The 16,568-nt window shown below is 38.8% G+C and overlaps 1 protein-coding gene across 1 annotated transcript; it reads right to left on the minus strand.

Annotated features, from left to right (window-relative positions):
* Positions 1 to 3,320: 3,320 nt before the first annotated feature.
* samm50l (sorting and assembly machinery component 50 homolog, like) lies at positions 3,321 to 15,362 on the minus strand. Its single transcript, XM_041781318.1, has 15 exons — positions 15,207 to 15,362; positions 13,598 to 13,711; positions 12,966 to 13,067; positions 12,765 to 12,852; positions 12,569 to 12,675; positions 11,843 to 11,973; positions 11,378 to 11,465; positions 11,141 to 11,269; positions 10,554 to 10,625; positions 7,654 to 7,740; positions 6,756 to 6,826; positions 6,565 to 6,632; positions 4,777 to 4,923; positions 4,385 to 4,526; positions 3,321 to 4,263 (listed from the first exon to the last, which is right to left on the minus strand). The coding sequence occupies exons 1-15, from the start codon at positions 15,225 to 15,227 to the stop codon at positions 4,218 to 4,220; spliced, it is 1,413 nt and encodes a 470-aa protein (XP_041637252.1). The 5' UTR covers positions 15,228 to 15,362; the 3' UTR covers positions 3,321 to 4,217.
* Between the last annotated feature and the right edge of the window lie 1,206 nt (positions 15,363 to 16,568).

The raw sequence follows: 16,568 nt of genomic DNA on the forward strand, positions 1-16,568 counted from the left end.
AAATGGAAGAAGTTTGGCACAACCAGGACTCTTTCTAGAGCTGGTTTACCAGCCAAACTGAACAATGAGAGGAGAAGGGCCTTAGTTAACTAAGTAAACAAACATTTTGACATACAAATCATTGACATGCTTTCTTCACGACAAAACTGAGACAAAACCATGGATATGAAACATATTGGCATCAAAATTACAACATCACAACTAATAACACTGTGATAAATGAAAATGAAAGGGTTATGGCACTAAATAGCAGCATGAACGCCGCTCATTTGCTTTGCTCTCAAGGTCTGATTTCTGAAGCATATTCCTAAAGTGCCAACATTCCTATAAACCTTTGTGCAGAGCTAGTGGTAGCTCTGGCTGACCACCTGAAATCTAATCAGACAGTCCAATATCCTTATCACTGAATGGCTATTTGCTTAAAGGTCATAAATCTCGTTAATGCAGGCTGTTATTTTCCTAAATCAGTAAGCATGTCTTAACCTACATTGGATTGTTTTGTTAACTTGAATAAACTAAAGGCTGTATCAAAATATATCAAAATGGCCTGTTAAATCTGATATTTATCAGTAGCCTATGCGGCCCTCAGTGAAAAAAGTTTGGAGACCCAAAATAAACAAAATAGCATCAAAATAAGTCCAAAAAGGACCCACTGGCCCTGACAGCAACGTAAAAGCCCCTCAAAAAGCCATGAAATATCTTCACATCAAGCTAATTATCATGGATGAATCTCCACAGACATTAAAACAATGACTTGGTGGGTTATTTTGAGTTAAAATGGCATGTGATAAATAATAATGTATAAATCAAGGCACTATTGGTGAGTGTATGTGAGAGTTATGATGCTCTAAGAGGTGTACTGATTGTAAAATTACTTCTGCGTACACAATGCCAAGTTTCTCTTAAATGTTTCACCACAAAACAGGTCAGAGTTTGTCTTGCAGGTCACATCTCACCACAAAAAATCTCTTTTCAGAATCAGTTACGTATGCCATGTCACTACTACATTGATTTGGCACCACAGGTAAACAATGACCTCTTCATGCCAGCATGTTTTTCCAATGCAGATATTTGAAGACTGCTTATTTTTGAATATACCAGCACTTTTCTTTGTCACATAAGCTGGTGCTTAACTGCTTTAAAGCTCAACTTCTTTCAGAGATAAGCTAAACTTCTGAGTCATTTTATTCTTTTTTTTTCCATCTTCTTTTATAACTCCTTCTCTGTGCAGCGTTCATCTGCAGTCCACCTGTCCAGACTCCCACACAGAACGAGATCTGACCAAACACTCATCTAGCACCATCCACACTCAACTGCCCCGCACAGGTTCATGAGGAGCAAAGGTTCACAGTGTGTGCTCACGGCCTGCAGCGAGGTAGGGCCGGCCCACACTCACACACTGACGCACAAATTCTTCATGTTATCTAAAGAGGAAAAAACCATCGGCCTCAGTAACGCTAGTTAACTTCACAACTACTTGGCTGGTATAACTGGCCTTATTCCACAGACTGGATGTCTTTTATAAAGTTATAAAAGTCTTCATAAATCATATTATAACATCTCTTTACTGCTTTGCACCACCTTTCTGTTGTTACTACCTGCTACAAAGTTCAACCTTTTGACCTCATGGTTTATTCAAATTCAAATGTGGCACCCTGGGATTTGTTTCCTTCATTCAAACATTATTTTCATTAGCAGCTCGGTACAATTTGAGATCATCTTCATTACCATTCACAAGAAATGTGAACCTAGTTGGCCTAATGGTGGCGCTGTAATTAAAGGAAGAAAAAGAAGTCACACCAACTTGAAACATGTATTTCAGCCATTTTTAATTATTCGACAATCACATTTTTTGACCTCTTCTCCTAAAGCATGGGCCCGATTAGTCCCAAATTTACTGCAGATACTCTTTGAACGAAGCTTATTAAAAGTTGCATAACACTTATTGATATCTTGTTCATTTTTGAAGTAACTGAACTTTGAGTGGGGACGGGCTTGGCAAGAAAATAGCCATAACTTATTGATTATTTTTCCAATCATCATAAATCTTGGTACATACTGTATCTTAAGGAAGAGACTTGTAACATGCCAACCAAATTATTCCATCCAAAACAATGATTATCAAAATTGGAAGGCAATCATTTTACAAAAAAAACAAAAACAAAAAAAAAAAAACAAACGAACTGGTGAATGTTTGGGGGAAGGCATTGATCAAAATCTGAGGTACCATCTTGGTGAGTCAAAGTGGGCATGACCGATATTTGCTCATAACTCAAAATGCCTTCAGTCAATCCTGATGAAACTTACTGGATATTTTCCTAGCCGTCTTTTAAGCATGCACACCTAATTTTTTTTCAAATCTGATAAAGGGAAAACAGCAAAACTTTGAGTGCACTGGCGTTGAAATGAATGTTTGCTTGTTCTAAAGGGGCAACTGGCACTCGAAACAACAAACATGGGACTGAGCCTTCTTTTGGAATGTGCCACTAGAAAATCTCCATTTAAAGGACCCCTTGCACCTCACCCTGTCCCCTCTCCAACAAAAAAATCAGGACGGCCTACCCCTACTAGATGTGAACACAGAGCATGTATGGGTAGGGCTTTCTTCCCTGTGGACAGAGCCTGAGAGGCTTGAAGCCAACAAAATGCTGCTTTCAGCTAATTTTATTTTGCAGCTAGATTAATTAGGTTAATCAGTATTCCTGGCTACCATAACACCATGAAGAAAAAAGAACACAGAGAAACTCAGCAAAAAGTATAAGTCAGGGGTTGGATACAAGAAAAATTCCAAGGCACTGAACATTCCCCAAAGTTCATTTAAATCCATCTCTAAGAAATGGATGGAATATGGCATGTGTAAATCTGCCCAGATCAGGCTGTCCTCACAAACTGAGTGACTGTGCAAGAAGGAGATGAGTGAGAGAGGCCACCAAGACACCTATGAGTACTCTGAAGGAATTACAAGCTTCAACAGCTGATATTGGAAGACACTCTGCCTACAACAACTGTTGACTGGGTTATTTACTAATCTTTATGTGAGAGTGGCAAAGAGAAAGCCACTATTGAAGAAAACTTGCTAAAAGGCATGTAGGAGACTCCATGATCAAGTGGGAGAAAATTCTTTGGTCTGATAAGACCACAATGGTGCTTTTTGGCCATATGACGCAATGTTTGGCAGACACCAAACACTGGACATCACCACAAACACACCATCATGACTGTGAAGCATGGTGGTGGCAGCATCATGCTGTGGGGATGGTTCTCAGCAGCCTGCCCTTGAAGGCTTGTAAAGGAAAATTAAATGAATCGAAGTGCAAAAATGAAAGTAATGATTTTTATTTAGTAGTTGAATATATGTTCAAAAAAACACCAAGGATGCAGAGAGAGAAGCCAGGGGAGCAGCTGTGATTTATTTGTGAATACTTTCAACAACATCAAAAAGAAGACTGACAATCGGTAAGAGCACTGGTGGTGGATGTTGCTCAGGGAGGGCGCGGGATGAGGTTCCTACCTAACACCGCTGCTGGCCTGAGATTAACCTGCCATTTTTTTTTACATCAGAAATGACAAAAACAACTGGGTCCAACTCTCCTTTGACAGTGCTAAATTGACTAAAAAGTGCTGGTTTCTCTTGGTTTATTCCCTGGTTGCTGTAATCATTCAATCACATAGTACAACAGCAGGAAGAGAAAAAGAGTGTGGTGCAGTTTACTGTCAAAAAGAAAACAAAAAAGTCCTAGAAGGCAAACTTAAACATGCTCAGAACCCCTCAATAATCATTGAAAATAATTAACGGAGTGGGCGAAATCACTCGTAGATGATTTCTCCAAAGATGAGGTGCCAGTGCTGAGACAAACAAAAGAAAGAGGCTCAAACTAAAACAAAATCATGATCATGATTGTATTTTTGTCCCAACTGTCTTCATTTCTCATGTTTTCTGCTAAACAAGTGTTCCCGTTTCCCCTTAAATATATGAAAGGCCGTTAAGTTTGTGTAAAAACTCTCACTAGTTTTACGAAGCAGCACTGGCACCGTGTTGTTCTACAGCCTAGAGTGGTGCTCATCAGAGGGCGTTTCAGGGATTATCAGGCACCTTTAACCAGGACATGTTTCTGTAGGACCCATGCTAGTGTGACACACTCTACAACAAGTTACAGGTGATAAACAACAAGACATTCTCCCTTTTTCACATCACGGCCTCTGTTGGAGTGATGAGGTCACAGGAAGCGGATTCCTGCTCCAAACTGGACGCCGTCACATATCCTGAAAGAACAGAAAAGGAGAAGACCGTCAGGAAACTCCTGATTTGCTGCCATCCTTCTTACTTCTTTGATTTGGTTCCATAAAGACAGTGTTGGTATTCTGTCTAAATTTAGCAGCGTACCTGTCTCCACTCTGAACTCCCATGGGCACGCAGTAATTCAGCTCCAGTCTGGCTATGTTTCCAAGCCGCAGCACGATGCCCGCTCCATATGACCAGCGGATACACTCAGCCAGCTTCTGAAGGTGAGCCCTGGGACCCTCACCTACTCAAGAAACACAAGTGTCACCATTCACCAGAGACATCTGACATGCAGAAGCTTCACTGATAAAAGCTCATAGCAGAATTTCTTATATAAAACACCAACATTTCTATACAGAGATACTGTGCACACAATTCATTTAAATAGAGAGGTAAAACACTCACTTCAGCAAATGTATAATAAAAACTAAAGCCAGTGTTGTCTGAATTTTAACACAGGGGCTGTTTTACCTAACTGTTCATAGCTAACTCACCGTAGTTGAGGTTGCAGAGGTTTCCTGCGTTGAGAAAGAAATGTGTTCTGAAAAGGTCTCCAAAGCCTCCTTTGCCTGGTCTGAAGGGCAGCGGGGTGTAGAGGTGCAGACCACCTGCCCAGTACGCCTCTCCACCAAGATAGTCACCTAAAACACACAAAGACACACAAAGGGTCAAATCATGATAAGATGCTGCATATTTCTAAAGTAATACAAACTCCTGTCTACTGGGTCTTCTAATATCTACCGTACCGCTACATTTGCACTTTAATTGATTCACTACTGTCCAAATATTTTTTTTGTTTATCAGTCTTGATGCTTATGTGGATATAGGAATGTGCCGATCTGATCTTGGTATTGGATATCAGTCAGATTCTGACTTAAACAGCTACATCAGGTATTATTTAGTTTGTGCTGATCCTTAAGGCCGATCCTTTGGGCTGATCTATGCAGTTTAGTCCTACGGTATCCTTTGTTTCCAGCCAGCACATCCACGTACCACATCACTGTGGAGAGAGCTAAAAATCAAAATTTTCAAGTTTGGAGGCATTTCACGCATCAACTTCCTTGACAACAAGTAATTCATGTACAGGTAACGTGTCAGGGGAGGTGGTTAAGTCAAAAGTTCAAACAAAGAAGGTTGGTGTAATGAAACAAAATGAGAAAAAAAAAAAAAAAAAAAGCAAAAAATGGTCCAAAGGGGGCAACTGGACTTGATTGGGATTCAAGAATCCCAGTCAAGTCCAGCTGCCCCCTTTGGACCAAGTTTCGGATAACCATGCCCTGGATGAAAGAGAGCTGAAGGGGAAACTTCAGTCGAAAGATTGAAAGCATCAAAGCCCTTTGAAACACAATACAGGTAAACACATACTTATCGTTCCACTGTTCATTAAATTTACAGTTTTTGGTGCCAACTTTGTGCTTCAGGTTCTTTGAGGGCATAATCCCTGCCTGAGAATGAAAATAAAGACCTGCATGTGTTTTTCACCTATCAAGTTGCGGTATATTAGCCTCGACTTAGAAATGGACAACCTGACAGCCACAGAAATGTGTAGCTTTCTTTTTCCCTTTGTCAATGTATTTTAATGACCTGTGTGAAGCACTTTGAATTGCCTTGTTGCTGAAATGTGCTATACAAATAAACTTGCCTTGCCTTGCCTTGTAGCTAGGATTGCAGGATCAACAATGGAGTCAAGACTTTCAGACCTACATCTAAGCCTAATGAATGAGGACTATGAACAAACAAACTTCCTAAATTATCCACAACACGTTCACAGTATGTCACCCACCTCCTGAGTTTGGTAGATTCAAGCGCCATGTTTAGGTTGCAGAAGGGTGAATGACAGAGTGAAGTGCAAATATGAGCAAATGTAGAAGTTTGATGGATGCTGCAAACCTGCTGCAAGTTCTGGGCTCTAAGACTTTCAGATAACCAAAACTTTTCATTTTGTTGTTTTATTGGAAAACAGAGTTTGATTTTTTAGCACAGAGTTAACTAAAGGGCAGCTTCTTCTCTGTGTCGTGTATTTTTTTCAGAGAAATGCAGTGATTTCGTAATTTTATACTCAAAATGTCAATCATTAGATTTCAATAAAACAAAAATGGCTCCAACATAAAGAGCATTTAAGGTAAATTACGAGATGGCTGATGTTTGGGGTATTTAGCAGTCAAATCTTTTTATATTTACTTCATATATCTACTATGTTTTTATACAGTGTGGGTACTCACATACTGGACTGATTGTTTAAGGGTTAAATTAGGGCCTTTCTCTGAATGAATGCTCTTTACCTTCACTCTGCGGTCCTATGCTGTACATCCCAAACCCTCGAACACTGGTGGGACCTCCAAGGTAAAATCTGAAAGAAATGAGCCATTTCAAAAAATGCTTTTCCTGAAATATTATTAGGAAAGCATTTTCAGACTTTTTAAGGCACAACTGAAGCTGAACCATTTGTGCCATTGGGATAAATGATGAATACCTGTCAGCAATGCAGGACTGCTGTCCTCCAATGGGATAAAGCATCCCGCCCCACAGAGAAGCAGACAGGACCTAAGGAGACACAGATGATGTGACCCATTTTGAGACCTGAAAATCCTCTAGGGCCCACCAAAACTGTCATACAACCAAAACATAAACTCACAGTAAGAATGCTTCATTTTTAGTGACCTTTATGTTACAGAAAAAGTACAATTAATGGGCCAATGCTATTTATTTAGTTTGATCAGACATCTGCAAAGCTGCCTGAAATTTCTCCTCTAATATTACTCTTTAAAAGTATTCTGTGACTGTGCAGTCTCTTTCCGAGGTACGTTAATATCATTGAAGGCACTGATAAGCTCTTATAATGGAGAAGTGAGCAGTGTTGTAGGATGTTTTAATGAAGAGTCATCAGATAATTCATCACCAGTTAAAATGTGACACCAGTTCTGTACGTTGGACAAAATAAAAGATAAAAAGGTGATATAAGTTAAACCATTTGTTTGTGTGTTGTTAATTCTGGGACATTTTGAAAGTAATATTAAGATGTTATCAAGTATTTCATAATAGTTTCACATCATCTAAACTGAAAAAATAAATAATCTTTTTGGTTTAATGAATTGTAAATGAACTCTTATAGCCCATCTGCAGTACCTCCTGTCCTATCAGTATTTTGTCAAACTGAGGTAGTGTGGCTGTATGGCCCCCTTGTGGTTCCCTAATGCAACTTAAATTTGCATGTTTGCAAAGCTTTTAGTATTACTACAAACACCTGAGGCCCAGGCAACACAAGGTTAAAGAACAAATAAGACAACAAGTCAACAAATCAGAACCTTAGAAGTCGTTTTAAGGAGAAAGTTAAAAATCAGCAAATGGGCAGCTGTGTTTTTTTGTCTTACTGAGTCCCAGAAGAGCCGTCTGTTGAGTTGCAGCTCGAAGTCCTCCTTTAAGAAGCTGGCGTCTCCTCCTGTGTACCCGGCCAGCTCCTGCAGTGCAAACAGACAAGAACAGTCATATCTTTGCACAACAGCACAAAAAAAAGACAAAGTAAAAAGGGAAAGAAAAATGGCAGAGGAACCATGAGGCTTATATATTTGTACATGGAACAATATGTTAACTTTTTATCAGTGAGCGCAAAGGAATGCAAAACGTCAGATGTACTGCTTCCCTGCTGTTAGTCAGATAAAACAAACTTAACTTTTTAGAAGCCATGCAGACTTCAGAGGAAGCATAATGTTGACTTCCCTGCAAAATGCCTTAGTACATCTCTTAATTTGCAATCAAAAGTATTTTAAATCAACAAAATTTGGATAGATTCTCCATTTCATTGAACATATATCCAGTAACAGTTTTATATTGTGTCTATACTGTAAACTCTTTGATGTTTCTTCTTTTTGCATGGTTTGTTCAAAGGAAACAGTGCTATAGGATTCTGAAAACTACCACAAACAACTACAAACCACATGATGGTGATTTTCCTAGTAGGACTTAAAACAGTCCATACTTGTCACATGGCTACAGAGCATTTTAGTGTTACATCTAACGTTATGATGCATTTAACCTTTATTTAACTAGGAGTACTCCTATTGAGATAGAAACATCTATTTTATTTTACAAGAGTCTTGGCCAACACAGCAGCATGATAAGTTTCACACAAAAACATAAGATAGAGCAAGGTCACTTAAATCAACAAGTAAACAGCTTTCAGTAGAAAAACATGCATACACTGGTCAAATGTTCCCTAATTTTAGCTTTAAAAATCCCTTAAACTAATGCAGCACTCAAGTTTAAGATGACCCTGGTCACTGGAGTATCACATTCTTCTGAATAAGGAGGTAATATGACAGACTTTATTTTTTTCTGCTGGTGGTGTTTACTGCTATTAAGGTATTTTGTTTTTGTGTTGTATTGTGTTGTTTGTTTCTGTCCTATGTTTTTTGTTTTGTCTTGTATTCATTGGTGGGGTTCTGTCTCTCATTATCATGATTAAAATCAATAAAAAACCGAATAAAATTGGCCCAATATGGACACCATCTTGAACATTTAAACAACTAGATCACAGACCATCAACTTTGACGTTTTGTTTTTTGCCAGCTAAATATTTTTTAAACCATTTTAGTGCTGTTGGGGAAAACCCGATATCAGCCACACTTCTGTACTAGAACAGAGTGGCCAACAGTATAAAACGCCTTCAATAAATGTAGGAAAAGTGCAACACAGTGTTCTTTAGAGTCAGTGGCATTTATATCATTTATGACCTTTGTTGCTGCGCTGACTTTACTTTGTTTCTTTATGAGGCTAGCCTGCAACACATTTAAAAAAACATTCTGTAAAAAAATCCCTTTAACTGGTTATAAATCAGCCATTCCAGCACCTTTGCTAAAACTGAGATTTTGGAAATCGGTCGATAATTATTCGTGCTAGATGGATCACCAGATTTCAAAACTGGAGTGATAAGAGCAGCTTTCCAAATCTCTGGTATTGAACCATTTTTCCAATGTCATGTTGAGAATATATGTCCAAGGCTCAGCCTCTGTTTCAGCTGAAATATTAAAGAGTATGTGTCTAGGCTGGGGTGCACCGATCAATCGGCCAAAATTGGTATCGGCGCTGATTTCCTTAATTTTAGGAGATCGGTGATCGGCCGATCCTTGTAAACAAGATCGGTGGATAAGATCGGTTTCATATGCCTCTACCTATTAAAATGTGAAAAATGAAAGACTAAAGGAACTGATATAATTTAGTAGTTTGGGCAGCAGTGCTTTAAACTTTTCATTTATATTTGAGAGAACTACCACATGTGCAGTTAAAACAACAGGTTTGTATTGTTTCACGGGTATTGTTCAATGTTTTTCAATAAAATAAGATTGGAACATTGAAGGTGTATGCTATCAGTTATAAAAAAAACGGTATCAGCCAAAATCGGAATCGGCAGGTCAGGCTTTTTAAAGATCGGTGATCGGCCATAAAACTGCAATCGGTGCACCCCTAGTCTAGGCCATCAGGACCAGCTGATTTCTTAAAGGGGACATATTTCACCCTTTTAAGACAAGTTTATATTGGTCTCAGTGGTCCCCAAAAAATGCCTGTGTGATTTGTTGCTGAAAAAACACTCCAGATTTTGTACTAGTATGTCTAAAAACCCCTCTGTTTCACGAGCTGTTTCTGTGGCTTTAAATGTTAATTAGCTGTCTGACTCCGCCCCTGACCACACCCCTCTTAGAAAATGGATGTGGCTCAATGGATGTGGCTCTCCTGATCCTCCTCTCAACTGAAGGGCTGAGGGACTGAGGGCTGAACTTTCTTCCAAGCGGGAAGGGCCAACTGAACCCTGGGGGCGGTGCTAACTCCCCATATTAGATCATGAGGGGAAAATCTGAAAGGGGGGGGGGGTGTTCGGGTACTTGAGGGGATTGTGGACAGGCCAGGAGCACATATCTTTGTTGGAAAAGCCAAAAAATGTAATTTTTGTTTGCCTCCCATAAAATCAAACATTTTGGGATGCGTAGATGGTCAGCGGTTTAAGGGGCGCCCCATGTGCGTGGGCAGCTTGGGTTCGAACCCAGCCTGTGGCCCTTAGCCGCATGTCTCTCCCCACTCTCTTGTCCCTGTTTCTGATTCTATCCACTGTCCTCCTCTATCTTATGAAGGCCCAAAAATAAATCTTTAAAAAAATAAAAATACCAAAATAGAAAATCCAACATTTTAAATTCATTATAAGCTTAACTGATATTAAAGGGAATTAGATAAAATTTTACATTTAGGGGCAGATTTTGAAGAAGTTTTGTGACATGCTTACCTGGTTGACCCGCAGTAAGGCACCTCTGCTGGGGAAAATAGCTGAATTTCTTGAATCAACTGACACGGTGTGCTGTAAATAATAAGAACAGCAGAGTACTTGAGCTAGGGAATCCATCATATGATACATGTAAAACAATGATAAAAGTGGTGAGCAATATGGACCAAAAAATCCTTTCTTGATATATTTTAGCTGAATGGAAATACACAGTTTACTAAAATTCAATATAATATCATGGAAAGAACCAACAAATGGTCATTGCAATACCAGAATCAGAAACTTTAATATGATTCCTGCAGAAATCAAGCAGTACTGATGAATGTTTGATACCACAGCATCAAAAGAGATCCTAGACAAACAATATTGGGCAAATTTTCAATTTTAAATGTCAATGAAGCAGAATAACCTTTGCACATGGCCTAAATCATGAAAAAGGCAGCCTTTCTGTGCACTGAGGTTGCTCAAAACCCTTGTAATCCTCTCCAAATATATCTGTCCAACTCAGGCCTGGTATCAACACTGCACTCACCAATGGCCAGAGGATAATATGGATGTACTGGAAGCTAGAAAATGTCTGCATGCTGTACCGAGAGGGCAGATTTCAGCGAGTGTCCACTCTCCTCTCGCACGGCGAAGGACGCGCTGCGAGCGAGGCAGCCCAGCTCCCTCCACACTCCCTCCCACTTCAACGTGTGGTTGGTCACCCCCAGAGGAAACTGAAACAAGACAAGGAGAACTTAGGTTTAGAACTTAGGTTAGGAGAACTTAGGTTTACATATTTATATTTATCAACATCTCTCTCTTTATGCTCTTAAACTTCTTACATTCAGCTCTGCAGACATGCCTCTGTCCGTCTCTTTTAAGGAACTCCACGGGAACTGACCGGTGACTTTGTACAGGTTGAGAGTGAGGCTGAAAAAGAGGAAACAGGACTTAAAATCTGATGCATTCAAGGTGAATTTATGCAGATAACAGCTTCCAAGATTTGAGTAGGCAGCATGAGTGAAGACTGGATGTTTATGCTGTTTGGACAGGCCTTTGAGAGCACTCACTTTTCATTAAAAAAGCATTAGAAAGCAATAAAACCGATGTGGATTTTACATAAATGCAACATTATGGTTCTAAAAAGGATCAAGAGAGGCAGGACTTTCAAAGAAAACTGTTAATTATGTTTTAATAAAGCTTGACATTTGGCTCTGTTCTGATAATCAATTCTAAAAGAAAGTATAACTGCAGCAGCTGCTCCTTTAAAGACAAGATGATGGAAAGAAATGTGGATCCCAACTTACTTGCGTTCAAAGTGTCCCGGCTGAGGCTTGAAGAATGACAGACCATATGACGTCTCCTTGGTCCCGTAGGAGAACTGGAAGGTGAGTTTCTCAGCTCGACCCAGCATGTTAGGCAGCTTCAATCCCAGTACCTGTTACACAAAATACATGAGCATTTACTTCTGTGATCATAAATGCTGACTGTATTTAGAGTCCATGAATATCAAAACCTTTTATAAGGAGGGATTAAAAGTACTTCTGAACATATTTTGGGGGTCCCATAGGCCCCTAAAGGCAAAGCTGCAGACGCTAAAGCCTGTAGTTACTTGAACCCTAAATTGGCAAATATTTTTAAAATCTATTTAATAAAAAAGGTGCTTATAAGAGAAACATGTCCATCAGAAACTTAGAAATAAAATCCTGCACACGTTCTATCTTACAGAAAACATAACACTGATTGGGTGCTGCTTTGTAGCCACTTCCTATTAAAGATTTCCTGCCCCCTAAAACAGGTTTGCCTTCTGATAGAACCAAAAAAATCACCAATAAAAACATTTTTGCAATTCAAAAAAATTTATATTACGGGTACTGGTACTTAAAAACAAATGGACACGCCAGGATTTTCCTTAAGCTGGAGAAACCTCAATGATTAAAGTCAATCTTATATGCTTGACCTGCTCTATCCTGAACCAATAATACAGATGGAAATGTTTTTATATGAATTATATATGAGTGTTGTTTTCTCACCATGCTTCCTTCATTGTTGCCGACCATGGTGTTGTAGCTTCCCGTAAGCCTCTTGATCTCTGTCACCTCAAACGTTACATCCAGACCGTTCGGCAGAGCGTCCTTACCTGATGACACAACAGAAGAGGGTACGTAAATGAGGTTCTTTTCAAGTTGATCAAGGAAAAATAAAAAAACATTCCATCCTGTTAGTTACCTTCAGACGTGTCGATGAGAACCTCCACCTCCTTGAAGATCCCGAGGCGGAGCAACCTCTGTCTGGCTATGTGAGCTTTCTTCATCACCTGTAGAAAACATACAAACACAGCTCACATACCAGACTCTTAATAAAAATCAGAAACTCTCCAGAGCCTGAGACAGTGAGGGTTAAATGTGCCTCACTGTCAGATAAACGTACATCAATGAGGTTTTTGGCGTTGAAAACATCAGAGATCTCGTAGCCCAGCAGATCCTCTTTAGTTCTTCCAAGACCCTGGATGTTGACGTGTTGGACGACCACCTAAAAGCAAACAAAGCAAGATCATGTACATGTCAACATATAAGTGGCCTGCAGGGTTATACACATGCAGGATTTTCCTTCATCGTGACACCAAGTTGACACTAAATGAAGAATTCAAATGCATTTAAATGTATAAAGTCCATGTATTTGTTTTTTAATATTGAATTCTCTTGCAGATGAAAGTGACTGTGCTTGGCCCTCTGTCACTGCAAAATAAAGATTTTTGCTGCTTGTCTGGTAGTAAAAGAGGACGCCTTTCTGTCAAACTGAAGCAAAATATATTAAGATGGCTTAACTAAAACAGTAAATACCACAATTTAAGAAGTAATTTCTGGATTTTTTTTTTTTTTTTTTGCTTTTAGCTACAATTAGTCATTGTGTTATTTATGGATAAAGTTAAAGGGAAAATGTATAGGGTAACTCTTGAAACTGACAAGGACCTCTAGTGATCATCAAACCTTTTCTTTGAGATATACTAAATAATGATTAAAAATAAAAAATAAATTGGTGTAGATAATTTGAGCACTCACATCTTTGTTTTCCAGGATCTCCTGTTTGCTCTCTTGCTCCAGGTCTGGAGTCTCCACCAAGTCATCGGGGTTGACTCCCAAGTCCCGGCCATGCATCGGGAGAGGATCCAGACTCTGTAACAGTGATAAGAAAAAAGATTTAAAGAGCACCGCTGACTACAGACAGTTAAATGTAAAGAAACCCATCAGTTCTATGACAAAAGTCACTGAGACTTTCAGAGGAGCAGAGTCATCTCTGAGGTGTGCTCTTTGTTGTTGAATTAATTATGAGATTAAATAAGGTAATCAGCCTCTGGGACTTCAATGAATTGCAAATGTAGGAATGCATGTGCAAATATAAACAACACAACCAAATACAGAAATGTGCTAGAAATGGTGCAGAGCACAACAACAACAAAAAATTCCAGAGAAACACTTATGAGTTACAGTAAGACTTTTCCACAATATTCTAATATTTAGAGAAAGTGGATTTTTGTGAGCTGTAAACCATAATCATCCAGATAAAAACAAACAAAACAAGTCTTGGAATACTGCACTTTGTATGAGATGAACCTAGAATTCATAAAATGTGTCTAAAGTAAATCATGGGGGAAAAAATTAACTTTTACATGACACTCTAATTTTTGAGGTCCACCTGTATATTTTATTCAACTGACATACATAGTCATCATTTAGGTTGTGTTGTGTCGTTTCTATTGTGGTCTTTGGTTGTTTAACTGTATTATATCATTGATTTAACATGTTGCCCTTTTTGGCTGTTTTATTTAGTTGTGTTGTCTTCATGCGCTGCATACTTTCTATATTTTGTCAGACAGATGAAGATGTTTCTAAATGTTGGTATCAATCCTTAAAGTGACTCCAGGATCTCTGTAAAGGTACGATTGAACATCACCTAACCACCTCAATGCAACACCATAATTAAAGTATGTATGGCACATGTAAAGGGCAGCTGTCATGGAAGAGAAAGGGCAGAACAGTCAATGGGTGGAGCTTTAAGAGGAGTGTCTAATGTCCTACGGTCAGTGAAAGTCACTTCAAATTACACGGTGAGTCATCCAGACAAGACAAGGGTTGGTTTTCTTATCAAGATAGTTTAAATTCTTGTTTTATTTTGACAGAATGCTACAAACCTGAAGTTATTTCCTTTTAATTGTAAACTGGCGTCTCAATCTTTATTTGTAGACGAAAACATCAGTTTTATTTGTAATTTTTTTGCACTGTTTTGGTCAATAAACTGCTCCTTACATTCAAAAATAGTTAATTAAGGATCAAGGGAGTAACTCAAATGCCCCTATCCTGCGTAAACAGACCTCTACGCAAGAAAACGTGCTGATTTCTTGCTTTGAAAATGCCGCCTCGTCTATATTGGCACCATTGCAGGCTTCTAATTAGACTCAAGGCCGCGCTGCATCATCTAAAAACCCACATCTAACATGTTTACACCAAATTTCGCTCAGGTTTTGGTTTACTAGGTCGTTATCTTCCCCACTGTGTCCCAGTACATCGAGTACAGGCGCTGGTGAGTCTGCAGCACGGACCAGCGTCAGACTGGGAGGTCATGGTCACTAATTCACAAAAAGGCCACTTACCTGAGAGAAAACGAGTTTACCTTAGCATGGACAGTCCCCATGGTAGCTTCCCGCTCCTCAAAGCTTCTTCAATCCGGAGTAACTGCTCTGTACACACGGGAAAACTGATAAATGACAGCGTCTACTTTCTCCAGTTCCAAACCCCCTTCAAGGGAGACGCCATGACAGTTGGTTAGGTCTCGTGTTGCGTTCAGGTAAACCACGCATTACACGCTAACTTCAACACGCGCTTACGTTTTCACACATACTCCGGTTTTTCCCTTTCAGTGTCGTTTTCCATCCCATTGTTTGCAACTTTAATGCATCTTTACATGTAAAGACCGTTTTTATGGGCATATTAAAGATGTGTAGGTCAAAAATAAAGTGAAAAGGTGTTTTATTTACTAAAAAAGCTACCTAGTTGCCACAGAAGCGGGCAGCGGTTGCCAGAAACAATGCTTTTAAACACATAATATAGGTAGAACACATTCTGTATCATTTTTTAAATATCAAATTTGGAGAATACGGATATCTGGCCCCGCAAAACGTTACAATCTAAGACGATGGGTCTAAATCTTACATTTTCTCTTGCCATGAAGGCATCATCCTGATTCCACTCTATGATTGGATAATATCAGAATGTATTGAAGTGGGCGTGGCAGGGTTAAGCTTGTCATAGCATAATATCTCCAGCAGAGGGTGTTTTTTGTCCTCTGCTGGCCGAAGTTGTTCCATCTGTCAGAAATCGTGTTTAAAAGTTGTAAACAACCGTTTCAAACGTAATTAATCAGAACAAACAGTAGAGTTAATTGAAATATATAAATGTCAAATAATAATGCAATGAAGTGTTGGGGAAAAGATAAAAAGGTGGGGAAAGTAGCTGCAGCAAGCTGCTGTTTGCATGTGATCCCTAATGTGCATTTTATAGCATTGCAAACGACGCCCCAAGATCCTGTACCAGGCTCCAACAAATATTAGACAAAGTAAGGATTATATGCTCAAGACTGTTTCCAGGAAACTAATCAGAAAAAAATCTAGTAATCCATGTAGCAATTGCAGTTTTTTTTTTTTTTTTACAACACAATATAGATGTTTGAAATATAGAAATAGCGATAAAAATGTAAAATGAAATAATAAAAATATAAAATAAGTAATACATCAAAAGAGCGGTATAAGAGGTATGAAATATGTGCAAAAGTCTACAATGTTTAATAAACTATTACAAATTACAAATGATGATTTAGACCAAAAAAAAAAAAAAAAAGCATTGTATAGAGTGGTAAAGATATTGCATATGATATTGCACACTGTACCCACTAAAAGAAAATGTTATTTGGTTTTAATCACAATTTAGCAAACATGGGTTAGTTAATTAATCACTAACTCGTTTACAATAAAATTAC

The sequence above is a fragment of the Cheilinus undulatus genome, linkage group 23, assembly GCF_018320785.1.
Source record: "Cheilinus undulatus linkage group 23, ASM1832078v1, whole genome shotgun sequence".
Classification (NCBI taxonomy): Eukaryota; Metazoa; Chordata; class Actinopteri; order Labriformes; family Labridae; genus Cheilinus; species Cheilinus undulatus.

Bases quoted from the DNA above. Each gene is read 5' to 3' on its own strand.
- samm50l (XM_041781318.1), bottom strand. From the start codon at position 15,227: ATGGGGACTGTCCATGCTAAG. The intron at 12,676-12,764 runs GTAACTAACAGG...TTGTGTCATCAG, and splicing joins TCTCATCGACACGTCTGAAG to GTAAGGACGCTCTGCCGAAC. The intron at 4,264-4,384 runs GTACGCTGCTAA...CTGTTCTTTCAG, and splicing joins GGAGTTCAGAGTGGAGACAG to GATATGTGACGGCGTCCAGT.